This window comes from Myotis nattereri (assembly GCF_964212035.1).
Source record: "Myotis nattereri genome assembly, chromosome: 11".
Taxonomy (NCBI): Eukaryota; Metazoa; Chordata; class Mammalia; order Chiroptera; family Vespertilionidae; genus Myotis; species Myotis nattereri.
The window spans coordinates 64,605,801-64,632,772 of NC_138086.1; the positions used below are offsets into that span (position 1 = coordinate 64,605,801).

General features: G+C 56.9%; 1 protein-coding gene across 1 annotated transcript in view; it reads left to right on the plus strand.

Moving 5' to 3' along the window:
* Positions 1-26,972, plus strand: part of MINDY4 (MINDY lysine 48 deubiquitinase 4) — a 92,012-nt gene that overhangs the window by 34,841 nt on the left and 30,199 nt on the right. Inside the window, exons 6-13 of the mRNA XM_081102150.1 lie at positions 5,272-5,330; positions 10,325-10,440; positions 12,817-12,933; positions 14,148-14,236; positions 20,468-20,569; positions 22,079-22,142; positions 22,748-22,813; positions 26,535-26,602. Coding sequence (XP_080958276.1) covers positions 5,272-5,330; positions 10,325-10,440; positions 12,817-12,933; positions 14,148-14,236; positions 20,468-20,569; positions 22,079-22,142; positions 22,748-22,813; positions 26,535-26,602 — 681 coding nt within the window. The remainder of the gene's footprint in view (positions 1-5,271; positions 5,331-10,324; positions 10,441-12,816; positions 12,934-14,147; positions 14,237-20,467; positions 20,570-22,078; positions 22,143-22,747; positions 22,814-26,534; positions 26,603-26,972) is intronic.

A 26,972-nucleotide genomic window follows, 5' to 3' on the forward strand; every position in this document is an offset into this window, starting at 1 on the left:
AAGAGCTGGTGTGATATTCTGACCATAGGGATACATAAGCCGCAGAGCATCTGCAAGAGTAGCATGGCCCGGCACGACCTCTCAGAGCCCTGAGCCTGGTCATGCCCCACAGGGAGTGGGCACGCTCAGCCTTCCCCAAGGCACAGACGAGGCAGCAGATGCCACAGAGGGTAAGTGACTTGCCCAGGGTCACAGGGAGTGGGGGGGGGGGCGGCAGGGATAAGAACTCCAGCTTCCGAGTGGCTCTTTCCACCAAGCCGAGATTCAGTTACCCAGGGATTGGGTCCTGGCCCCAGGTAGCTCTGAACCCCGCAGTGCCCTGGCCTTGCCTCTCCCTTAGGGCACAGGGAGGCTCTTGGATGGGAGTGGCGGCTCGGCCACAGCAGGCGAGCTGGCTGTCTGCAGCCTGCTTCCCATGGATTTATTAGGAGCACGCTTTGACACAAGTCTCTGGGTTATTGGCACAATCATCTTTTGAAGAAGTGTTTTGAATCCTTGATTTATCTTTTTGTCATTGTTTTTTCATAATGGTTTTCATTCAAAGGCAAGAACATGCTTTTAAACTGACCTTTTAAACTTTGTAATGCTTATGCCACAAAGGGACACATGAAAGGAACAAAGGCGCATTCCCGGGTGTGGGCTTGCTTGAAGTCCCCTCGGTGATGAGATCCGGGAAACGGCACAAAGCATCTGAGCGGGGCTCTCGCCGCTGATGGATGGCGCCCGGTGGAAGTCCCATGACCGGGAGCGGCCCCGCTGTACCCTACTAGGGGGAACGCCACCCCACCCTCTCACCACGACTCGTGGCCACCCTCGTGCCTCATGGCTTTGCCCTCAGGAGCCCGGGGGGCCACTTGGGAGGTTTGGACTTTGTCCCATGGTCCACAGGAAGCATCAAATAGAAGAAAGAGCCAGCAGCCTGGGTTTGAGCCGTGGCTCTGAACATGTAAGTTGTGTGACCTTATGTGAGTCACCTGGCCTCTGTGAGGGTCACTTGATCCTCAGCATCCATCTAGGAGCACTGCCTCGATGCTGGGCACAGGGGACACAGGCGGCCGGGAGAATCCCAGTCCTTTGTTCCTCTTCGGTTACTTCTCTTACCACGTGCATTGCTTTTATTAGCTCACTGTTCTGGAGACTGAAGTCTGAGACCAGTTCCCCCGGGCTACAGTCAAAGTGTTGGCAGGGCTAGTTCTTTCTGGAGGTTCTAGGAAGACTCTGTTTCCTGCCTTTTCCAGCTTCTAGTGGCCACCACATTCCTTGGCTTGTGGCCCCTTCTTCCAACTTCCTAGTACATTCCAACCTCTGCTTTCGTTGTCGCATAAGCTCTCTTCTCTGTCAGATTTTCTGTTTCCTTTTAACAAGGCCTCACCCAGGTAATCCAGGGTACCCTCCTCCATCTCAAAATCCTTAATCCCATTTGCGAAGCCCTTTAGATAAGCAGTCACCAACTTTCGGACCTCACGGACCACTGGTTGCTGACCGCTGCTTTAGACCATATAAGGCACCATCCACAGGCTCTAGGGTGTGGATTTCATTGGGGGCCATTGTTCAGCCTACCACACCACCTCATATTGCAATTTATGTCTGTTCATTTTACAAGGCTGGGTCTCCCTGGGCAGGGAGACAGGCCTGCCAGATAAGTGCCACATGTTTGCAGGGTGAGTGATTGACGAAATGAATGAATGCATGCTTTGGAGTTGAGAAGGAGGTGACAGTCCAGTAGGGATGTAGAGGATTAGGGTAGGTTTGCCAAAGGGCGTTTTAGCTTATAAACAGGTATAGAGGCTCGGCTCAGGAGTTTGGCATGGAGGGAATGCAAGTGGCATGAGGGTGCAGAGCGGGATGAGCTTGGGCGGTGGGTGGCCAGGTCATAGAAGGCCCACAGGGCACCCTAATGGGCCTGGATATCTACACTAATAAAAGAGAAAAATGGTAATTGGCGTACAGCGATACTGTTTTCATTGGCTAATCAGGGCTATATGCAAATTAACTGCCAACTAAGATTGGCAGTTAACTGCCAACAAGATGGCGGCTAATTTGCATATGTAGGCACAATGCAGGGAGGCGAAAGGGAAAGCAGGAAGAAGCCCCCTGCCACTGACAGTGATCGGAAACCCAGGGGGGAGCTAAGAGCTGGGGGGCAGGGCAAAGGCGGCCCTGGGGCCGCCTTTGCCCTGCCCCCCAGCCATGATCGGAGAATCAGGCGCCTTTGCCGCCCTGGCCAGTGATAGCAGGAAGTAGGGGTGGAGCCAGCGATGGGAGCTGGGCATGGTCGAAGCTGGCAGTCCCAGGAGCTAGGGGTCCCTTGCCTGGGCCTAAAGCGAAGCCCACGATCGTGGCGCCCCCCGCTGCCACTGCAGGTCCCCGCTGCCTGGGCCGGATGCCTAGGCCAGAGGCGTTAGGCCTGGGCAGGGGCAGAGTCTGCAACTGCGGGGAGCTGGGGGTCCCCCGCCCAGGCCTGACACCTCTGCCAGAGGCCTCAGGCCTGGTCAAGGGGCCGATCCGGTGATTGGTGATCGGAGGGTGATGAGGGTCAACTCCTCTGGCCGAGGCATCAGGCCTGGGTGGGGGGCGGAGCCGGGGATTGGGGGGATATGATGGTCCCCTTGCCCAGGCCTGAAGCCTGGGTCAGAGGCGTCAGGCTTGGGCGGGGGGTGGAGCAAGCGATCAGAGGGAGATGGGGGTTCCCTGCCCAGGCATGATTCCTGGGCCAGAGGCCTCAGGCCTGGGCGGGGGCCAGGGCCAGTGATCGGGGGGAGATGGGGGTCCCCTGTCCAAGCCTGACACCTCTGGCGGAGGCGTCAGGCCTGGGCAAGGGGCCAATCAGGCAATCGGAGGGTGATGGGGTCAACGCCTGAGGGCTCCCAGTATGTGAGAGGGGGCAGGCTGGGCTGAGGGACACTCTCCCCCCCCCCCCCCCACACACACCCAGTGCACGAATTTCGTGCACCGGGCCCCTAGTTATGTTATAAGGAAGCAGTATGTGTGGGTCTTTGGAGTCATTGCCTGGGTTCAAATTCCTCTGCTGCCACCTACTTGCTGTGCAACCCTGGGAAAATTACTGGCCCGCTCTGAGGCTCAGTGCAGTAACACTTCATAGGGCTCCTCTGAGAAGCAGAGGGCTTTTGATACTTGCAGACACTCAGCGCAGTGCCTGGGACAGCCAAAGGATCAGGTAGCATTATTTGCTGTTACATCGCTGTCATTTTTATGAAGATGATTATTGATGATGATGATGATGATGATGATGGGGGACCTTTGAAGAAGGTCAGCCCGACAGCAGTATGGCCCGACTTTCCTTTTTAGAAAGATGCCTTTGACACCCATATGAAGACGTGGGGTCCCCGCTGGGGGGTCCTGAAGCCAGTCAGGACGCTGTTGCAGTGGTCTGGGTGAGAGATGAGAAGGCAGAGAGCAGAGATGGGTACCCGAGAGGCGTCACCGCCCTGGGATGTTCCAGAGATGCCCGGGCAGCCCCTGCTGTCCTCTGCTCGCAGCGGGCCAAGGGGGATCCTAGCGCCCATCAGGCACCTGCGTCTCAGGCATCGCTTTCAGACAGCGACGCTGACGTGTAGCAAGGGAAGGGCACCTCGTCTTCGTCTCCAGAAGGTTTAGGCAGAGGTGGGACTCGAGTCCTTGGCCTTTAGTGGCGGAGCTGGGGGGGTGGAGGCTTCTGATGTGAGTGTGGGGACTGGGGAGGGGGGGTCTGACACAGCCTCTGAGCTGACCGTCCACCTTTCACATCCTCTGCCGCCCGGCCATGCCTTCACACTTCTTTCCAGCTCCTCTGTCCCCATTCTCCACGAGGATGCCTGCAGAATTCTGGTAGCCAGGGGCATAGACGGGCAGTTTTGAATGGAGGTGAATGGCTTGATGAGTGGGGGAGGCCAGGAGAGGGGGAGGGCTGCCTGGAGGGGGGAGGGCGAAGAGCTCCGCGTTCCAGCACCAGCGTAGGAGACCCGGAGAACAAGCAGGAGTGCTCGGGTTTGGCACTGCACGTCCCGGGCGACCCCCATCACGCCCCTTCATTCATCTTCAGGAGGAAGCCAGTTCAATAGGACCCACCGTGGCAAGATTGCAATTGTTACTTCAGTCATATCTCACCCTGCAGGGATGGTGGAGGAAAACATATTTCAATGTCACCATCAAAAGAGCTGTCAGTTTAACATAGCAAATGGGTTTTCAGAGAGTTATGTCATGTTGTTATTTTTAATACATTCTTTTTAGAAAATGATTTTGCTTTACTTCAGAGGGATGCCTGTGGGAGGGCAAGAAAAACCTAAAGAGAGTTAAATACAGGTAGATCATTTTAAGAAAGTTCCTCATGCATACACCTGAGTCTACCTGTCAGAAGCACAGCACAGGTCCTCTGGTACATTTTTTAAAAAGTATTTTAAATATATTTTTAAATTGATTTCAGAGAGAGCAAGGGAGAGGGAGAGAGAGATAGCAACATCGGTGATGAGAGAGAATCACCGACCGGCTGCCTCTCGCATGCCCCCTCATGGGGATTGAGCCCGCAACCCAGGCATGTGCCCAGATTGGGAACTGAACCATGATTTCCTGGTTTATGTGTGGACGCTCAACCACTGAGCCACATTGGCCGAGCTCTCTGGTGCATTTTAAATGGCTGCTGAAAGCTTTACAGGAAAGCTAGAGAAAGGAAACAAAACAGAGATGAGATGAAAACAATTTGTGTAATGATTACAAGAACTTGTGTGTGTGTATGTGTGTTTCCTAGCAGTATCATGGTGACATCAGCAAATTAACTTGCATTAGGTTCTTGGCAAGTGTCAAGCTACATTGTGATGTGTGTGTGTGTGTGTGTGTGTGTGTGTGTGTGTGTGAGAGAGAGGGGGGGGGCGTGGGAGTATGTGTGTGTGTGTGGGGGGGGGTGGGAGTATGTGTGTGTGTGTGGGGGGGGGTGGGAGTGTGTGTGTGTGTGTGTGAGGGGGGTGGTGGGAGTATGTGTGTGTGTGTGTCTGAGAGAGAGATGGGGGGCAGTGGGAGTATGTGTGTGTGTGTGTGTGTGAGGTGGGGGGGGAGTATGTGTGTGTGTGTAACAACATTGGAAGGCACCTTGGAGACTATTTGGTCCATCCAATATGGAACCTGTCGCCCAGAGAGGGAGAGTGACCAGTACAAGGCACACACAGAGTGGAGGGCCAGGCTGGGGGGAACCCGTCTCCTGAACCCCCTCTAGCGCGCTCTGCCCTTGGTATCTCTCTGCTGTCCTCCCCGGTACAGTGACGTTTTCTTCTTTTCTAGGAAACATCAGGTACCAGTGCCCTGCAAGGTCGATGATGAGCTGGCGGCCCTGCAGCTCGGTAGGTGTGACTCTGGCCTCCGGGCTTTGCCCGCCAGGGCCCAGGGGTCTTCTCGTGCTCTGCCTGGGAGGTGGCGGGTGGTGGGGCCCTCTCTTGGCGGGGCGGCGGCTCCTTTCTCCCCCCTGACCTCAGGAAGGATGGCTGGCTGGGAGCAGAGCAAGCTCCTGTTTGGTTGCTGTCTTCTTGCACCGCCCGTCTTTCCCTCCTGGAGAAACGTAAGAAGTCTGTGCATTTCTGGGTCCACCCTGGGGGCCTGAGGAGCCTTTTCTGCATTTGGAGGTTCTTAGGGCCATTCAGAACCCACAGAGGCCTCCAGAAGACCGTCTCAGTCAACATGTTGGCCCAGCTGTGCCTGGGAAGTCCATTCCCATGCAACACTTATCAGTGTGTGATTGAGGTGACATAAGAGCAGGGAGGTGCATAGGGCACGCTCAGCTGGGTGCATTGCGCGTATGTAGACCCCCTAACTCCGCATGCACGCGTTAGTCTTGAAGCAGTGTTCCCTCTCTCTGTAATTCTCTACCCTCCCCCCACCCCCTCCCCGCCCCCCAGGTGTGTCTGCAGGGCCTGTCAAAGGCAGTGGTAGATGGAGAATGGCAGCTGCCCACCAGACAGCGAGGATGGGGCTTGTGCCTTTTACATTTGCTCTTCCTCTGGAAGCAGCGATCTACCTGTGGGCCATTTGGCACATAAGAGCTGTGCGCACACTTTCCTCCCCGTGTAAGGCTCCCTTTTAAACTGAAGCAGAAAGCGGGGTCCTTAGAATTGACTGTGAGACGTGCCATCTGAGGCTTTGCTTTGAAGAGGCTGAAAGGCAGGGCAGGCCTCTGAGGGAGTGTGTATCCTGCTTTGCTGCTCCAGAAGTGCCTCGGGGTTTGAATCACCAGGAGGGGCAGGTGGGGTTGCTGGGCCGCCCGCTGGGCCACCCGGGAAGGCCCTTTCGGTGCACGGCTGTGCAGACAGGAGCAGACCGGAGCACGGAGCCAGGAAGCGCTGGCGTCGGAGCCTTTCTAAGCAGCCTCAGTGGAAGATTTTCCTCTGAGAGCCCCTCCTGTCTGAACATAAGGCGAAGCCGTTGGGCCTTCAGGTCCCACGGGCTTCTCGTGGAAGGAAGGCTTTTAGCGAATCTCCCAGAACCCGGCTCTTTGAAGCACGGGCGTGTTTTCCAGAGGGAGGCAGCCCCGCTGGGGGCTTAGAAAAGGAGGAGATAGAAGAGCCCATGGAACCCGTCACCCAGAGAGAGGGAGAGGTTTGGGCGGGGGCAGAAACAGGAGCCACATCCGGTTAGAGGAACAGCACGCTCTGCCCACCCAGTTCACTCTCCTGGGTTCAGCTCAGGCCTGCAGGAGGGGGAGGGGAATAGAGGGCCTTCCTACTTGCAGGCAGGGCTGGGTGGCACCAAGGAAGAGAGTGGCCTCCACAGCAGCGCAGGAAGCACACCCACAGTTCTGGGCCACTGCAGGTTCTGTGGCGGGTTCTAGAAGTTTCCATAGTGAGGTGGGATCCAGACTGGGCTGTGAAGGATGGCAAAGTCTTGCCAAGTAGAGGTGTGACACGAGCCTCATAGACCAGGCCTGGGTGTGAGAGAGGTTGGCTTGAGGCGACCTGCCCGGAAGGGAAGCAGTGGGGTGCTGGGCGAGGAGGACGGGAAGGAGGGCCATGCTGGTCAAGGCCTGTGCTGAGCGCTGTGCTGGAGGGTGACTGAATGGTCAGCCAGCAAGCAGAGGCTGTGCTGGCCAGCAGCGCTTGGGCTGTGGGGGGCCATCACTGCGGGGGGGGGGGGGGGGGGGCGGGGTAGATTCTAGGAGTAAGAGCCTGGACATTGGGAGACTGGTGAGGGCTCTGGAACAGTCCAGAGAAGAGGTGATTGGCCCTGTTCTATATGGGGAGACCTGCTCAAAGGAAGAATTACCTGCCCCTCCCCTCTGCTCTCAAGACCCTTGCGCTCTTCTCCATTCTAGCACTTAATGACCTTGCATTACCCGTTTGGGGCTGTCTCCCCTTCTAGGCATGGATCTCCCTGAAGGCAGGGACGATGTTTCAGGCCTCACCCCTTCTTGTCCCTCATAATCCCTGGCACAAGGTGAATAAAATGCTTCATGAGCAAATAGAAAAGAACCTGGCTGGTGTGCTCAGTGGGTGAGCACTGAGCCATGAACCAGGAGGTCATGGTCTGGGTTGTGGGCTTGGTCCCCAGTAGGGGGCGTGCAGGAGGCAGCTGATCAATGATTCTTCTAATCATTGGTGTTTTTATCTCTCTTCTTTCCTCTCTGAAATCAATAAATATATACACATATTATATATATACAATATATATTATATATACACATATTATATATATACAATATATATTATATATATACACATATATATAAAGACACATAAATATACACACATATTATATATATACACACACATATTATATATATATATACACACACATAATATATATATATATATATACATATATATATATTTATAATATGTGTGTATATTTATTGATTTCAGAGAGGAAAGACAATGACATTCTCCTGTAACAGTGAGGGAAAGGGCGGGCAAGGAGGAGACATTCTGGAAGCAGGATGATCCAGACACGGTGCAGTGTGGTGTGTGGGGAAGGGCCCCTGGTGGAGGGTGAGGATGGAGTCTGCTATCGACCGAAACCTGAGGGGTGCTATGCTGAGACTCGAGCCAGGGGTGTTGGTCACTTCCAGGAAATACCCATGGGCACCTGGGAAAAGACCGATGGGGCCTCTGTTATATATTACCCTCTACATATGATTTCCTCCAAGGGACAAATGAATGGGATAGGAAACCAAATCCCTTGCTTCTCTTTAACCGGATATCTATGCCAGGGCCTTAAAAATAGAATTCTCAAACCACCGGCATTGCAGCCGGTTTTGTCTGCTTGGCCAGCATGTCACTCGGCAGTGCTTTGTTTTTCCCTTGCACGGCGGTCCCGCCGCATCTGGGCCCGCGGCCTGCTATGTGGTCCTGAACAGGGGCCAACGTCCTCCTGGCAGAAGCCAAGGCGGGCTGCCTCCTCCTGGGGCCGCCACCCGCTCTGCCTCCCCTGGGCCCCAGCCTCCACCTCCAGACGGTCCATGGGCCCAAGCATAGCCCGGTGCAGCCCGGACAACCCAGACTAGACAGAAGCCTCCAAGCAGGCTTAAATATTGCCCCTTCTTTCCCCCAGGAAACAATCTGGCCCAAGGCATTGCTAGGAGCCCTCAGGCCTGGGGGCATCACTCTCTTCCTCTGTTTTGGGCCTCTGGGCTCTATAGTAGAGTTATTTCTGCTCCTCCAGCAAAAATTCTCACTATCGACCTTTGCAAAGCCTGCCCTCCTCCTCCTCCTCCTCCTCCTCCTCCTCCTCCTCCTCCTCCTCCTCCTCCTCCTCCTCTTCCTTCTCCTCCTCCTCCCTCCCTCCCTCCCTCTTGCCTTTCCTTCCTTATTTTCCTTTGGCCCCACCCCCAAACTCCAATGATCCTCTCCTCCATCAGCCACCATTCTCGTGTATTTAGTTGATATCTTTTTTTTGTGCATGTCCTTGAAAAATGTGTAGTGTTATCTTGTGTTCATGTATTTGTAATGGATATAAACCTCCTCTGCTTTCTTACTTTCTCTGCCCAATGCCATGTTTTTAAGCCCCTTGCATGTTGCTGGGTGAACATCTGGTCTTTATTTCAGGGTGTGTTTGTAAGGCCATGGTCACGGTGGCTTTTCAGAAACCCTAAATATGAAAGGTTCTCATTTAAATCCCTGACTTATTAAAGCATTCTTTTCAGACTGAAGGTAGACTCTGTCTCATCTTGGTGTACCGAGCCCCTAGGCCTTGGCCTCATGCTGTGCCTGGCCCTCCGCCAGGGCAGAAAGGGAGGTTATAGAATAAGATATGAGACTTGTGTCCTGGGCTGTTGGCCTTTGGAAACCATCTCTAGAAGACATGGGGCAGGGACAGTGACATGTCTATAGTCCTAGAGGCACAGAATTGTGGGAAAGAATGTCCATATCTATTCGGTGCGGTGAGCTTTTACATGACCCTTTAACCTTGAGGAAACGGGAAGAAAAACAGGAGGCCCAGAGGCTCTCTGCAGACAGCCAGCTTTGCCAGCATAATTGCCTTGGGTGGTTTTCACTGGGGCCTTCATCTGAGGTCTGGGAAGGGCTGCGGCCCTGGGGATGGAGGGAGGGAGCTCGGCCCTGGGAGGACACAGTCTGGTGCGCCAAGGCTGACGCGGGGTCTGTCCTGGCCTCAGTCACTGCAGCTGTAGGAGACTGTATCTGGGATGTGGCCTAGGTCCCTGCTGGCTGGAGGTCCAGGGACATCTGACTGGCAGGAAGGCAGGCCAATGAGCAGTCGGCCTGCGGGTTTATCCCGTCTCTGCCAGTTCCCATCCATGTGACTTACCTTCTCAAACCTCAGTCTCCTCATCTGAAAATGGGAGGGGCGGTATGATAATTACTCCCTCGTGGGGCTGCTATGAGGCTTAGGTGATAAAACATGAGTAGTTAATAAATGAAAGCTACAACAGTGATGATTTGTTATTATTTTATCAGGAATGTGGCATTTCCTGTGCTAATTCTGCCCTCTTCAAGTTTGTCCTCAGGGGACACACTTGTGCATCATGCCCACCTTCCCTAAGAAATGTGTCTGAGCAAGGCTTTTCTGGGCTCGACTCGATGGCTTGGGCCCCAGGCACTTCTTCCACCGTGTGCCCACCAGCAGAGCTTTTCAGGGGACCGTAGCCGTGTCCCAGGCCAGCAGCCCTGTGGCAGGGGCCAGCATGGGGTTTGGGCACGGAGCAGGGGCTGACTCACTCTGCCTCCTTCTCCCAGGGGAGAGGCGGGGGGGGGGGGGCGGGGGGAGGGGCGGGGGGGACCGCCTTTCACTCAGAGCCCTCGGAACTCATCACACCCTTGGGGTTAAGTGACTTCACGCTCTGCTCTCCATGAGTTATAACCAGGAGCTCACGTGCCACCTTCTCTTTCAGAGGATGTGGAGGATGTGGAGGACGAGCCGATACGGGAGGAAGTCACTCTCGCTCCAGTCCCATCAGCGCTCAGGCTGCACATAGCATCAAAGCCAATCGACCCCTCAGTGGCAAAGGCAGGTGCCGACTTAAAAGTGCGAGTTGATACATCTCGATGTGAATGGGTGGCAATGGGGGTGTGTGAAATGAAGACGGTTTGATTAGAATTGGTGTGAATGAGGTGATCTTGATCTTTGTGGCTCCATCCATCTCAGTATAGCCTCTCAGTCGTTGTTTAACTGGGCATTTGGGTGGATGTAAAAGAAAACCTGAATGAGAATCAGGAAAATGGGGGCCTAGTCCTGGCAGCTCCCAACTCTCCCCGAACCGACAGGTCTCAACCTCCTCCCATCAAACGCTCTAAGGCCCTGCTCTTTTGTCCCTGAGCAGCCCCATGGCATCTGCAGTGGCCCCAGAGCTGGGGGGTCATGGGATAGTTGCCCTCATTAGACTGGCCCTGCTCCTGCACTCGTCTCTGGGCCCAGGCTGGTTCCAGTGAGGAAGGGCAGGGAGGCGTCAGCAATTCTTCAGCACCCTCTGGGCTCGCACCCTGGTCTCCTCGAAGGACGCTGGGACCCAGGGGGCAGGTTCCCGGCTTTACAGCCTCCTCAGCAGGGTGCCCAGGACTCCATACCATCTCGGCTGCCAGGTGGCCTCACCCTGCCCCTTGGCTGTGGGATGAATTCTGCTCCTGCTTCTGTCACTGGCTTTTCAGCCAGATTCCAGGAGGAAGATGTAAACTCTGGGACACAGCTGACCCCCTTCTCTTCCTACTCCCCAGATCACACACAGATCAAAAGTCAGAGATTTTTCTAGAGTGTTTCCCTCCCCTTCCTTCCCCTTTCCTTCCTTCTGTAGAAACCACAAAGGGTCAGAGGTGTGCTATGGCCCTGACCTTGGGGGAAGTGCTCTGGCTGTCTGTAGCCACTGGGCTGTGGTTCCAGACCGCGGAAGGGTCCTTAGAGGCCGTAAGAGACCACTCAGCCATAGCATCTCCAAGGGCAGCTGGAACACCTGAGGCCCCACAGAAAAGGTGGGTCCAGGCCTTCTGGCTCTGGCCCTGGGACCTGGGCCCTCACAGCCTAGCTGGGGGCTGTCCTGTGATTAAAGGGAACAGACACGGGCTTCAGCCTGAATACTCAGGTCTCTCTGGTTCTAGGCTCTTGGGAAACTAGGTTCAAGTACATGGATGGTGGTAGTTGGTGCAAGGAACCTACCCTGACGGATGACCCTGCTCTCCCCCCAACCCCCATCCTGTGCAGCCAACCCTCCTTTGATGACATGGGGACAAATGCTCTGTCACAGAGATTTTCCTTGTACGTCGTGAAAAGAAAAAAGCCCTGTTAGAGAGAAATAATCGGAGCTTGTGGGAAAGATCTCAGCCAGGGAGGGGGTCTGCAGAGGTGGCCTCGGAACCCACATGCTGGCATCTTCAGAGGTCCCTGATGTACAGCCATGGCAGAGAGCGAGGAAGTAGCCAGCACGAGGAGTGGGCATCCGGGGAGAGGCTCTGCCTTCCTGTCCAGGGGCAGGCAGTGGGGAGGGGTTGGCACTTCTGGGGCTCTGGAGGGTGGGGCTTGAGTTGATGGGAGCTTAACTGTGAGCTCAATGTCAGTCAGAAGTTTAGAGAAGACAGAGCCTTGGGAGATGGTGGGACCTCCTTCACTGGGTGGTTGCGGTGTTCCAGCCAAGATCTTGGGGACCACTCTTGGGTGGTGGTGTTGAGGAGATTCTTACATGTGGAGAGGGTTATACCAGCGCAGGATTGGCAGACTTTTTCTCTAAAGACCCAGACCTAGGGCCCAGCTCACAGGTAGTATATTTTTGGCTCTCAGTTGCAGTCGCTCAACTCTGCCAATGCCATGTAAAAGCAGACATAGACAGTATGGTAAACAAATGGGCATTGATGGCTGTGTGTCAATAAAACTTTATTTATAAAGCAAGTGGGGGCCGGATTTGGCCTGTGGGTTTGCTGAGCCTGTCCTACAGCACCAGTTCTCAACCTTGGCTGCACACTGGAATCGCCTGGGAGGTTTACGATTACAGACCCCGGAGCCTGACTCCCAGGGTTTCCGATGCCGTGTGCCTGGCACGCGGCCTGGGCATCAGGACTGTTAAGAGCTTCGTAGGCGATTACAATGTGCAGTCAAGAACCTCCAAGTTCCCATGTAGAACTAACATTTTGTGTCTCACGTTTCCTCTAAGGAACCTAAAAAGGTTTTGGCCTGGGTCAGCACACGCTGGTTTGGATTACAGATGTTCCAGAAGACGACCTCAGGGCTGATTTTATTTCCTCCAGTGTGAGAAGAATGGGTTTGCAAGATAAAAAGAAATAGACAGCTTTCCTGAGAATGGACGGCCCTGCCGAATCCCACAGCAGCTCCTGTGGGAACCCCTGGGCAGGGCACTGTTTACTTTCAAAGCAGCAGTAAAACGCTCTCTTCTCTTGACAGGACATGAAGACCCTTCTGTTTGGTTCCAGCTTTTGCTGTTTCAATGAAGAGTGGAAGCTGCAGAGTTTTTCCTTCAGTGATGCAGCCTCGTTAAAATATGGCATCGTGCAGAACAAGGCAGGTCGCTTTCGCGTTTCCCCAGGACCTTACTGCAGGCCCCTCATGGCCGGGGGTGGCATGCATCCCAGTTGGTTAAACCCTATGAATGTTACCTGGGCCGTCTAGTGCCGGCCAGCCCCACATTTGCTGGTTGTCACCTGGCAGGAGCTCGGTGGCTGCCGAGCAGGACTGAGGCGCCCCCCTTCCTGTGAGCACTGCGGCGCCGGAATCCCCTCTGAAGCGAGGAGTCCCCGCATCTGGCGGGCACCAGAGAGCGTCCTTATTAGGCTGCGTCTAGAGAAATGGTTTTTCAGGATAAGGGAGACTCGAGGCAGGGGGAGCCTGGACAAAGCGGGGGGTGGGTGGAAAGGGGGAGGCCATGTGAAAGTCCAGTGGCTGCGGAAAGTGAGAAACAGAGGTGTGAGGGGCGGTGTGATAAGACAGAAACACAGGTGCATTGTGGCAGATTTGAACACGGCTTATACCCATCTCCCAGGATGTGCACTTTAAGGGCCCAAAGGTCCTGTCAATCCCGCAGTTTAACTGGGTTCCATTTCTCAAGGCCCAGGAACCTCCCTCTGCCCCACACCGCCTGGGGAAGAACCCCAAGACAGCCAGCTCTGTCCCCAGTGTGGCCACGCTCAGCACCCCCACAGCCTGCTGCCCTGTCAGTCCTTGACTTGTTGATGTCTCTAGGGATGAGCTCTTCGGGAGCCTTCTCAGGCTGACGTGGGAGGGGACAAGCCACACCTACTGGGTGCTGCAGGCCTCCGTGGGCAGAAGTGAGCACATGTAAGCGGAGGCTGCAAAGGGGCGCTCTTCAGCGAGGATGGTGGGGCGAGGCTTCCTGGAGGAGGTGGCCTCCAGGGTGGGCCTTGAAGGCCAGGGAGGCATTTGGCACCCGCTGCCCATGGACACGGACACGTTTCCCTGGGTGACTGGGAACCTATGGTGACGCCCCTGGCTGGCTGTGCAGTCACTTTCCTCCCATCAGACATTGCCGACGCCCTCCTCCCTCCAGCGACGGCTGCCGGGGCCTTGGCCGTCCCCTCTCTGTGACGGGGGGTCAGCATAGTGTGGAAGGAGCCACCATGTCAGAGACCCCTGTTTCCGAGGTCGGGCTTGGAGAGGCCCCGTGGGCTGTCACCTGTGGGCAGAGCTGGTTCTGTAGGAACGGACGGCTCTGCCCTGGGCCACTTCCTGCTGGCACTAATGGGTGCCCTTCGTTGCAGGGTGGCCCCTGCGGGGTTCTGGCGGCGGTCCAAGGCTGTGTCCTGCAGAAACTGCTGTTTGAAGGAGCCGGCGACGCTGACTGCGCTCGGTAAGTGAGCGCCCATTCCTGCGGCCTCCTTCCCCAGAGGCTGCCCAGTGTCCAGGACCACAGGCAGGGCCCGGCGTGTCCTCGAGCTGGCGAGGGGAATGGGGGCCGGTGAACACGGCCTGTGCGACCCGGGAAATGAGTTGTGTGCATTTGTCTAGAGGCAGGGAGGTTGCTAAGTGCTGTCCACGTGGCCATCGGCTGTGGGACGGCGTCGGAACTGGGGCCACCCTCCCTCCAAAGCCGCGTGCAGCAGCCCGACTGCCGTCCACACCCACCCACCCCGCTGACCCTGCCCCAAGCCCAGGGCTCGCCTCCCTCCCGCGTTACCTCACCTCTGCCAACGTCCCAGCCCCAGGGAACTGGCTTCCACGCCCTCCTGCCACCTATTTTCCAGCTCACAGATCGTGTGCACACGGCACCGCAGGCTCACTCCCACTCACTCGGCAGACTTGTCTGGACATTTCTGTGCAGGCACAAGATAAGGAGTGTCGGTGCTCCGGAAATGCTCTGCCAGCGGATGGATGGCTAGAGAGCCGGACTCCTGCCCCGTGGGTGGTGCAGAGACAGAGGATGGCGCAGTGCTGTCCGGGCCGGCCCCACGGCCTCGGGAAGAGCCGCCTGCTTCCCTCTCCTCCCTGCCCAGCTACTAGCTTCTTGTTTTCGTTGAAATAGGACTCACATGCAGAAAAACGCACAATCCAATTGCTCGGCTCCTCCGCGTTCTGCTTAACGAACTGTCGCCCAACCACACACGGCGACTGCATCACCCAGCACCCCGAGAGCCTCCTGCCAGGAGATGGACCCCTCCATTCTCCTCCCCAGAGTCCAGTTAAACGGACTCTAAAGTCTCGGTTTGGTTTTGCCAGTTCCTGAACTGGAGTGGAAAGCACTTGTCTTTTAAACTCGCCGTGTCATCGCCTTTTTTAGTTTTTTGAGATTGAGTGCTATAAAGACAACACAGCCCATTCGCATTTGTTCAGGTTCCGATTCCTGGGAGATGGCGGCTCCCCAGCCGGTCAGCCAAGCTCGGTGCAGATGAAACTGCTGGCTTCGGTGCGTTTGCCTTAGGCAGGGTCCGAGTGAAGGTAGCGACTCCTGCTTGGCATTTCGTAACTTGTCCAATAGTGGAGTTTGTCCAGTTGCTTTACAGAGTGATAACCAAAGTGTTTTTCCTCAAGTCAGAGTGCTGACCATGAGCACAGCATCACTCTAATCAGCACAGCAACTACTCACTGGTCCTTGTTCTATAGACACCCCGCCCACCCATTCTCCCAGGTCCGACCCTCGCTGCCTCCATGTGTCGGACCCTCCATGGCCTGCTCTGGGAGCCCAGCTCAGCCGAGGGTGGGCAGCTTGAGTGTCCGTCATGGGCAGAGAGCCTGCCGTTGACCCTCCCTAAGACCAGCACAATGCGCGATGTTCAGGAGCGCTCCTGGCTGGCCAGTGGGATGTGCTCAGCAAGGGTCCCTGGCTGCCTGCAAGGTGCAGGGGTTCCCTCTGAGCACCCCGTCCCCACCTGCCTCGCTCCCTTTCTTGCACTGGAAGGAAGCGTGCGGGGAGGACTTAGCAGGTGCTTGGTGGAAGATGGGGCTCAATGAGATAGCCGTGGCCTTGCCCTCATGGCTCCTCTAATTGAATGCAAGAGCCAGACAAACAGGCAGGAGGCTACAGGGGACATGCAGGGCGCTAGGGGTTCACCTGGACATGAGGAGGGTCCGCAGCTGCTGGAGGAGTGACATTTCATCTCACCGAGAGCGGGGGATGAACAGGCCTGATTCCTCTTCTCACACCTCCTCCCACATGCCTGTTCCTCCCTCAGTTTCCCTTTCCAGCAGATGCCTCATACTCCTTCCGGCCCTTGCTGGCTTCTCACTGCCCAGAGGCCATGGCTTCAGGGAGGCCTTCCCAGATCTCCCCATTCAAGACAAACCCGGCCTGCCTCCAAGCCCCCGCCCCCGATCAGTGCCCTGTTCATCCATGGTGCTACCTGTCATTGTCCACCCACAGCCCGCACCTCAGACACTGGCTGCAAGAGGACCCGGGCCTTCCTGGGTTGCCTGGCCCACAGGCATCCAGCCCAGGGCCTGCTCCACCGGAAAGGCCCTCAGGACTTTTGTTGAATGAAGGTGTGGACAAATGCACAGTTATCCAGACTAACAGGGAGGAAAGGGGAACGGTGCTCCGGTAAAGAGAACCATGTGTGCAGGGGCTGAGGGCGGGGACAGCAGAGCCGGGGAGCTGAGAGTGGCCTGGGATGGCCAGGGCAGGCTTTGGAGGGGCAGGATGAGACTGGGGCTGGCGGATGGGTCAGGGCCAGGCTGCCAGAGGGGCCTGGGGGCCTGGCCGCCTGCTGGGGTCAAGCCTTGGCCTTGGCCCTCGTGGGAGAAGTCTTACAACTCCTCTCAGCCCCATATCCCTTTGGAGCTGCTTTTGAACTTGGACTCGGGCTTCTGAGAAAGTTGTGGGTCAGTAGTCAGGGCGAGGCTTTTAAGTTGGTGCCAGGAATGCTGTGTCTGCCCGGGGCACTAGGCAGGCTTGGTTCCTTATTGCCCACTGCATGCCCACTCAGGGGATGTGAGAGACCCCCGATCCAGGCACAACTTTGGGGTTGAGCTCTGCTCTGCATACCAGAGACAAGAGCCAGGGCCCGGGAGGCAGGCAGCCATCCAGGTTGGGGCTGTGGGTGGAAGAAAACTGTGCAGCTGCGGGAAGTGAGGTTGTACCTCCCACTGCCCGCGGTCAGCCCCTGGCACGGACTCAGGCTGTTTATATTGACAGGTGTCTGTCTGTGTAAGCGCTGATTAGATGGAGAGCCTCCTGGGTTCAGGCTATGACTTGGGTCGAGCAAAGGCCAAGGGAATGAGCGCGGGCGACGGAGGGGGGAGGGGTGAGCCAGCAGGATCCGAGTTGGTGCTGTGCTGAGGCGAGGCCCTGCAGGTCAGAGGCCAGGGGAAGCTGCCTTTGCCAAGCTGGCCTGAGTGCAGCCTGTAGGTGCTGAGACCCGGGGTGGGGGGTGCCTGGCTCTGTGCTCCTTAGCCTGTCCCCAGGCTGGGGCTGCTAAAGAGAGTGTGAGACTGGGGCCTAGGGACCTGGCATTGTGGGGGAGCAGGGCCTCACCATCTTCGTCTGCGAATCTGTCCTGCCTAAGGCTGACTGCAAACCAACACCTCTGTAAATCCCCAAGGGCTGTGCGAGTGAGTAGGACCATGGGTGTCTCTTGCCAAGGTGCATATGGGGAAACTGAGGTCCAGAGAGGCAAAGATGCTTGCCCAGGGTCACACCTGGCATCCGTGGCAGAGCCAAGCCTGGCACGCGGCGCCCTGCCTGTCGCCCTGCTGTGCCCTAGAGGAGACTTGGTGACGGGAGAGCCAGAGAGGTGGGGAGGCCTGAGCCCACCTCTGAGTCTGGGTCTGAGGCTCCTGAGTGCTGGACACCAGATGGCCTCTCGGTGACCAATGGGTGGCTCTGTGTTTTATGGGGGGGCTTCTCGACAGACCCACCCCTCTTTCCTAATCTGGAAAAAGTCAATAGAGAAGAATATAGACGAGCACAGCAAGTACCTGGGGCCCCCCTCACCTGGCATCTCTGCAGGGACTGCTCTCGGGCCCAGCTCCTCTTGAAGTTGATGTATTGCTTCAATTTTAACACTGATGGATGGGGTCCTTGATGATCTCGCACAGGCTGTGTGCTGGGTTGGGTGTGAGGCCTCAGCGCTCCCTTCTGACTCTGAGATTCCAGGATGTCAGAAATGACCCGGCTTAAAAAAAAGGCGGCACACGCCTTCTCCTCAGGAACCCTGGCACGGCCCACCTCGCAGCGCCTGCAGATGGCAGCTTGGGGCTCAGCTCCTGTGGACCCGGAGGGGCTCCGCGCTCGCTGCCTGTGTCGGGGGTTCCTGTGCCGGGTCTGCCTTCCACTGACTGACCGATGGTTGGGGAACTGTTTCTGTGAAAGCCGCACGGTGGATGTGACGTGCCCTCCCGGGAAGGCATGCTCAAATGAAGGCTTCTTGGCAGGGCCCGTGTTCTGCTGTGGGATGTCTGGCTTCATTAAGACTCATCCCATCAGGCCGGCAGCTGACTTCTCTTCTGTCCTGGAGGACAGTGCGGGCAGTAGGACGCCGTGTTTTTCCACTCGAGGAGGGCTGTGCCAGCCTCAGCTGGTGGGCAGGGTGGCCAGCCTTCAGTGCCCTGCAAGCCTGGCGGGCCGTGGGCAAGACGCTGTCCTCTCACCTTCACTTTCCTTCTGACGTCGGGGAATCTGAGGCCCAGAGATGGAGGGACACTTGTCCGAGACCCCTCCAGACACAGAGCAGAGCCCGGCTTGGACCCCAGGTCCAGTGGCCCCGGGCCAGCCTTCCTCCCACCCACCCCGGCAGCTTGGACTGTGAGTGGGAGCAGATGGACTAGGCAGCCTGCACTCAGCTGGCTTCTGCATTCGCTGTGAACTCGGGCTAGTGGGCCTGGGAGAGTGGGGGTCAGGCTGTTCTAAGGTAAGTCGGGCAGAAGCACCTCTGAAAGACTCGGTGGTTTAGGCCACCGCAGAATGAATTATTTTCCCTCTCCCACCCCGGCCCAGACAAGGGCCTTCAGCCTGCACTTCGGGGGCTGTAGACTCTGAAAGAGACTTCTTGTGTAAGAGCCCGGCCAGGTGCGAGATGCATGTAGGAGGTTGATAAGTGTGTGTCTGCTGAGCAAGGCAATGAGGACCATCCTGGTCACTGAGGCCTGGCCGTGAGGGCCGACACCAAGTTACCTGGTGGCAGTAGTCTGGGTGACAGATCACATCGCCCCCTTCCCCTTGATTTTCAGCTGTACACACATAGGTGGGCGCACCCGTCTGCCCCGGGGCCAGGGAAATGGCAGGATGGCATGCTTAGGGGCATCGGGCCCAGTGCCTGTTTACAGGTGGAGAGGTGACAGTCAGCAAGGGCAAGGGGCTTCCCAGGGCCCGGGAGCCAGAGTGGAATCCAGGCCCAACCGCTGCCCTTGCCGCAGCCCCACCGTGCTTTCTGGGAGCCTGGGTCTCACATGAGGAGGAGGCTGGCGGAGCGCAGGGAAGGGTGGAGAGCCCAAGTGGAAGCCCAGGAGAGAATGAGGACGGCTGTGTAGAAACTCGGAGGCTGGAGGGTCTGTAGCCAGGAGCCCAGTGCTGGACGGACAGGCTGGAGGCAAAGGGAGGCTGGTTCTCAAAGCCACGTGCCCCGGACGGGCGGCCATTGTCCACGCTCTCCCCGTCCCTGGGTGCTGTGGTAGGACTTCCCATCTTTGCTGTGTGATTTAGGTGGGGCGTTTAGTCTCTGTGCCTCAGGCTTCCCCTCTGACCAGGAGATGATAGCCTGCCGCCTTCGCAGGTGCTGGAGCCATGAGGGAGCGCAGCGCCAGAGTCCTGGGCGGGGACGAAGGGGGCGCCCTGCTTGGCTTTGCCCTCCTCCCTCCCTCCCTCCACCAGGGGCCTCTTTGTTGCCTTTTATTTTCGTAAGAGATTTTCTGCAGTTTTTGGCACCACTGACTGCCCATCCTTCTTAGAGTCCTTCTGTGGGACAGCACCCCTCCCAAGTCTGCTCCCTGCGCTAGGGTTCCCCAGGTCCCATCCTGGCCACTGCCTCTGGGCGGTCTGAGCCACCCAGGTGCCAAGGACCCTCAGGTGGCTCGGAACCCTCTCCTCAGCCCCGGCCACTCATCAGGGCTTTTGATGTGTTCCCAGGCACATAAACCGCCTCCCTCAGCCCCGATCCCCGCCCTGTGCTCTTCATCTCGAAGCCTTCCTCTCCCATATCCCCTGGCCCTACGACTTCTAGTCACCAGCAGGTCAGGCTGCTCCCCTGCCCCACCCCGCACCTGTGGTCTCATTTCCTGTTGTCTCTGGGGCCCAGGTGTCGCTGAGCATGGCTGGGACAGGGCAGTGCCTTGCCTGTGTCCGGGATGGCTTTCCTTCCTCAGTGGCAGCAGGCCTGGGGCACATCTGCTCGGCCCCTGGGGCTGCCAGAACTCACCCCCCTTTACACACACCCCAGGGCCATCAAGTCTCCAGTCCCTTTGCTCCTCCTCCAGCCCCGCCCAGGGCCCCTCCCTCCAGACGCTTCCCTTGGTCCTCATCGGAGGAGGTACCTCCAGGCTCTGCAGGGCGCCCCTCTGGGTGGCAGAGGAAAGGACCAGCCATCTGCCACAGGGCTGCGCTGCCCCTGGTTTCTGTCCCGTTGACATAAACACACTCCTTTTTCCTCCTCAGGCAGCTGCAACCGTCCAATGCCCACAGGACCCACTGCCTGGCCCTGGCCATCGCGGACATTTTGTGGCGGGCTGGGGGCCACGAGAGAGCCGTGGTCACACTGTAAGTGCTTGCCGGGGCTGTGTTGCTACCACTTAACCTTGGGCTGGCTCAGCTGTGGTCACGCTGGCTGTGCGTCCTCCCAGACCCCTGCCTGTGTCCCATGCTGGGACCGGCCCAGAGAGCCATCGGATGTGCTGGGCAGCCCTGCCCTGGCGGGGGGTTGGGGAGGAAGGGGAGGTGTCAGTCTCATCTCAGGACAGGCCAGATCTGCCTGCCTGCCTGCTCCCCATGCCTGGGGAGCTCTCAGAGGTGGTACCTGCCTGAGAAAACCTCTGACCCGCAGCCTGCTCTCCTCTATAATTTTCTGATCCAGAAGCCTTGGTAAACAACCCTTCAATTGACCTAGTCACCACCACCCCGATTGGTATCCTTGCCCCAACCCCAAAGCACGCTCTGTTTGTTCTGTCGCCTGGGTCCCTCAGAGGAGGGGGCTCAGGGGAGTGGTCGATGGTGGAGCCAACAGTGCCTTCCTGCTACCTCCCTCCTACCCCATGTGGAGGCGCCATCCTTGTAATCCACACAGATGGCTGGCTTCCGGCCTGATGGAAGCATCACTGGGCCCCAGCCCCGTGGCCAGGCTGTAGTAAAGGGCTGCCTTTTCCCAGCCCTGTCGCTTATTGGCTGTTGGATCTTGGGCAACTGACTCAACCTCTCTGTGCCTCATCTGTTGACTCATCTGGAAAATGGGGGTGATGATTACATGACTGGTGATTATGAGGGAATTAAATGAGTCCATACAAATCAAATGATGTATAATAAATGATGATCTATCAGTGTAAATCATAAATCCATGTAAATAAATGATAGATAACAACAAATGAATGTGGAATGCTCAGGACAAGTCCGGCACATATAAGTGCCATGTCAGTGTAGGTATTGCCATTATTCTTATTGATCCTACAGAGTGCTCGTCCTTGGTACCCATGTTCCAGTTAACGTACTAACCCTGGCCTGAGGATCTGCCTGGCAGCCCTGAGAGCAGATGGGGCAAAAATTCAATTTCTTCCTGGTTTACAAACTAGGAAAGAGAAGCCCAGAGAGGGGCAGTGGCTGGCCCGAGGCTACACAGCCGGCTGATGGCACAGTGGGCCCCAACCCCCAGCCCAGCTTCTAGGCCCGGCCTCACTGGGCGGCAGGGGCACCCAGGATGCTGTGAAAACACGCTGGTGGGTCGGCGGGAGCCTCAGAGGCTGGGATTCCTGACGTCCCTGAGCACCAAGGGCAAGCCAGCATCCCTGAGTGTGGAACTGTGTCTGTCGGCTGTGGGTGACAGGCCGACTTCCTCCTGCCAGGACGTGGGTTGGCCATGCCAAGCTCTCCTGCTGTTTTTTCCATTCCTTTCCCTCCTTCCTCCTGCTCGTGGTGCTCTCTGGACCCAGCCTTGGCTCCTTCTCTCCCTGGAGCCACCTTCCCGCCCGCCCTCATTGAATGGCACATGTGGACTCGCCCTGGCTCAAGGTCATGCCTTTTTCCACACACAGGACTCATGCGTCTCCATTTCCTTTTTAGGGCTTCGGGAACACAGCAGTTCATTCCAACAGGGAAATACAAAGCAGATGGAGTCTTAGAAACAGTACGGCTTTCTGGAAAATTATCACGCAACCCTTGGCTTGGTTTGGGCACGGTCTCCTTTCATATAAGTAAATCCTTCCTCAGCTGGGGAGGGCCAGCCCTCCCTGAGGGCCCCGCCAGCAGAACCTCCTCCAGGGGCTGGGGCTGGGGCTGGGGCGGGCAGGTGGGGGCTTTGGTGGTCGGCTCTTGCCAGAACTGGCTTTATGGCCCCCCCAAAAGGCTGTTGGTCAGCCTGTGACATCGAGGTTGTACCAAGCCCAGAGTTCCCCCCTCAGGAGGCCGCCACTGTAGGGGCTTTGCTTTACCGAGTGGTTTCACGTGACCTGAGTCTGGGCACATGTGGCCCTGAGAGCCTAAGGAAGGGTCTCACTTTGTTGGATGTTTTCTCTAAAAGTGGTTTTTCCTGATCTGCCTGAGAAAGCAAAAGAAACTCCTATCTGCTGCTTTCCACTCCACTCAGGACGCTGCCTGCTGGGCTTAGAACTGGCCTGGGTGGCGATTTGGATAGGACACCTGCCCCACCGTCCCCGCCCGCCCCTGCCCCACCCCCAGGTGCTCCTCCGGCTCCTGGCTCTGGCGGTTCACTCTGTGTTTGTGTCTCCTCAGCTCATACTCTACGATTTGAACTGCTATGAGGAGCTGGTGGCTTTTCTCCAACAAAGCATCCATCAGGTACGCACAGTAGTTTAGTTTGTGGGGTGCGCGTTGTTAAGTCTACTTTGTTTGTAGACGAGATGTTGGTGAACTGGCATTGCCCCTCCCCCCCTCTCCCCACCCTGGGCGGTGCTGGGGGGTGGTGGGGAGAGGCTAGGGAGGAGCTGCTGCTGGCCCTGGGCACCGTGGCTGCAGCAGAGTGGGCTTGGGGAGCAGGGACCCAGACCCGGCCATGCTCCTGGAGGGCTGGCATGGCTGCCAGGTTCAGCCTGCTGCCACTGTGGGGGCTCCGCGGCGGATGGAGCGGGGTCCGAGTGGAGGGAGGCAGCCACTCGACGGTGGCTTTGAGAGCTTTCTGTCTGCGGGGAAGCAGACACCTCCAGAAGCAAAGAACCCTTTGCCAGTGAGTGGGAGGGGCCCTGGGGTGCTGATCACATGACCCAAGCATCTGAGGCCCCCTCACTGCCCACCAATGGCCTCTGGTGACCCTCAGCACCAAGGTCTACATCCTTGAGTGTGGGCGGGGCCTGTACCCCCAGGTGTCCAGGAAGCCCCAGCAAGACTGGCTGTGAAGGTTCAGAGCGTGGGGCCTGTGCCTGGGAGGGACGCCTTCCTCTGCCAGCCTCTGGGCAAACCTCCCTCCCCCCACCCCCTGCCCGCTCTGGTCCCTGGGTGCACGCGGTCGATAGCTGGCCCTCCTCTCTGGAAGGCCGTGTTTCCCCTGCAGTTTAACTTATGTTTTTGCTGGAAGCTGCTGAGCTGCCTCAGCACAACCCTCACCAAATTCATTTTTCATGGCCTGCGCCTGAGAGGGCTTCCTCGTGCCAGGCCTGGAAACCAACACCAAGCCGTCTCTGCCCAAATAAATAGCCTCCTTGCTGTGCTTTCATTACCGCTCGCCCCCTGGGTGGGGTGTCTGGCTGGTCCTGGTGAGCCGGGGATGCCTCCGCCCTGCCTCCGAGTGGGGCTCCTGGTGGGTTTGGGTCTCTGCGGCCTGAGCAGCATGGGAATGGCCCTTCCCCAGCGGGACAGACGGGTTCCTGGCCCCAGCGATGGTTTCCGGCCTTTCAGGGCAGGCTCCTGGCCCTGCGGTCTCCCGTGTCTTGGCAGCTTGAATTTGATGAGATAATTTGAATCAATGTTTTTTTTTTTTGGTGCCATTCGGTCATGTTCCGGCAAGAGCCCAGGTGGGGGCATTTCCTCCGGTCTGTGGTCTCGTCTAACAGTCCACATGGAGGCCACAGCCAGAGCCCTGCAAGGTCCCTCAGGGTGTCCCAGGGACTGGACAAGGTTGGCCCGAGTGGAATAATAGCTCTTCCCGTGAGAGAGTGGGCTCCCAGTGGCTTCGGTGTCCCCTTCATCACGGTCCTACGAGGAGACAGTCTCTGCAGGCCTGTCCAGGCGATGTGCCAGTCCAAGGCAGAGCGGGCAGGCATTTCGGAAGGGGAAACTGAGGCTGGGAGAGCTTTGTCACTCCCTAAGGCAGCACACAAGTCAGTGGTAGAGCCGTGACAAGGGCGCAGGGGCCCAAGTCCACCAGGCCTGTCCCCCCGCAAGGACTCAGCCCTGCTCTGTGCAGTGGTCACCGCGCCCACGGAAATGTGCAGAGGAGGTGTGTGTGGTCCACGTTTTGCAAATGGGGACAGGAGGACAACAGTGAGGTGACTGGCCTGGGATCACAGGATTAAGACGAGGTGGGTTTAAGATGGCTGTTGACTCGTTTCCTCCATCTCTACTTCCAATCACAGATGGAAAGTCACTTATTGAGGAGTGATGTCCTCGGGGCTTTTTTGTGTTCTAACCGAGGTAGCCCGCCCTCTCATGCCTCTAGGCCAGTGGTCGGCAAACTGCAGCTCGAGAGCCACATGTGGCTGTTTGGCCCCTTGAGTGTGGCTCTTCCACAAAATACCGACTTCGTGGCACATGGGTCCACGAAGTTTCAGTTGCACTGTACGTGCGCGCCCGCACGTGGTATTTTGTGGTATTTTGTGGAAGAGCCACACTCAAGGGGCCAAAGAGCCGCATGTGGCTCGCAAGCCGCAGTTTTCCGACCACGGCTCTAGGCCTTTGCACGTGCCTTTCCTCTTACCTGGAACAGCACTCCCTTCTCTTCTGATTCCGCCTTGTCCCTTGGGTTTCTGTTCAGACACCATTTTCTCCAGAAAGCCTTCCTTGACACTCCCTCCTTCCCCAAACTTGACGTCGGTATTGAAGGCCCTTCCTGTGTGTCTCCAGAGGAACCTGTATTCCCATCAGAGCAGAGCCCCTTCCCCACCCCTCCTGTGTCTTGTCCTCCTCCCCCGAGCTACTTACCAGGAGGCAGATCTGTGCCCACCTGTTCACAGCATAACCTTAGCAGGGAGTAGCCGCTTGGCTATTGCACATGGTGGTTTTTTTGAATGACTAATTGAATTAGTGGACAGAAGTAAAGACTATATTTTGAGAAAAAGAAGAGATAATTTTATCAAAAGCTGGAGCTGAAATAGTTACCACACCTGAGCACCATATTTGTCTCAGAGCTTGGCAGCCAAGGCAAAATGGAAATATGATAAATTCTATAAGTCTTATTGTTCCAGGAAAACAACCTTTTTTTCCTGCCTATCAGTCCGAAAACAAACTGATCACACGTAAAGAACTGGCTATTTTAACAGGCAGCATCTTCGACAACAGTTCACAGAAGTGGTATCGTCACCAAAGTGGGATGAGTAAGGTCTTCACACTGATTTGCAGTGAGGCGATGGCATTTCTCTAGGAACCCAAGGCACATGGCCTAGCCCAGTAGACAGTGCCTGCGGGGCTCACTGACAGGTGTGCAGTGTGGAGCCAGCATCCCACCAACAGCTAACACAGGTGCTGGGCCTGGTCCAGGTGCTTTGCAAGGATGATCTCACTTAATCTTCACAGTGACCTGGGGAGTGTAGGGCCTATGATTTGCATCCTTGCTTACAGAGGAGAAGACTGGGGACAGAGAAGTTAGGAAATGTCCCTGTGGTCACATGGCTAGGAGTGGCAGAGCTGGGATTTCAACCAGGGAGCCCAGCTCGAAGCCGTGGCTCCAAACAGGCCAGGACTAGGAGAGACAAGTCAGGTGCTCCCCTTGGGTGCCAAATTCGAGGGGCACCCCAAACCTCAGTAATCAGCATAAATAATATTGTAATGCGATATCTAAAAAATCCAAATAATCCATGAGGAAGGAAATAAAAAACTTTAAAAGACCGGATCTGCCCTTGCTCTTGCCCAGCCCACCTTACTGCCCTCCAGACCCCACTCTGCCCAGCCCGCTCTTTGCTGCTCCCCACAGCGCGGCTCTGTGCAGTAAGGGGTTTGAAACCAGATGAAACCCCCACACGCCTGCCGGGCTGCTCCCTGGCTGCTTGGCCTGCCACTTGCACAGTTTCTGAGGGCAGACGGCAGGAATAGCAGTGCTCACGGGACAGTCTGTGAGCAGGAAATGTGACGATGAGCATAAGACACTGGCATTGGTAACAGGCTGCTTCTGCCGCTGCTGAATCCTGAGCTTCCAGGACCTAGAGGTGGAGGGTGTGGTCCTGGGTGGGCACTGTGTCTGCTCCCATCGTCCTCATCCCCGAGGGGGTCTGCCTTGGGGCCACCCAGCCACCTCTGGGCTGGCTGGAGGCAGCTGGCTCGCGGTCAGGCTGCTCCCTGGGCTGTGACCCCCAGAAGTGAAAGGAAAAAGATGCAGACCTAATGGGTGCTCATTCCTTTCTCCTCTTCCCAGTTCGAAGTGGGCCCCTATGGATGCATCCTGCTCACCCTGTCGGCCATCCTGTCCCGGTCCACTGAGCTGTGAGTATCTTCCTCCCTCACCTCCCGGGTGGCTTGTCTGTCTTGCTCACTGGGCCTCCCCAGAGCGCAGGGCGGTGCTTGGCGCACAGTGGGTGCTTCCTTTGCGAGCCTGGTTGGGAGGCTGAAGGAAGGCTGGCGGAGGAGAGAGCAGTTACATTCTACATGCATGTGTGTTCAGTGCTGCCTTCTTTTCGGTCTGCCTGCGTGTGCGGAGTAGTGAGGGGGTGACCTGAGAGTTCACTGGGCACACTTCACACCCATGTGGACTCCCCTGGGACATGTGTGGGGATGGACAATCGAGTCTGAGACCTGGGAGGTGACTCACCTCCCAGAGCTCAGGGAAAGGGGGACTCACCCTAGGCCAAGGCAA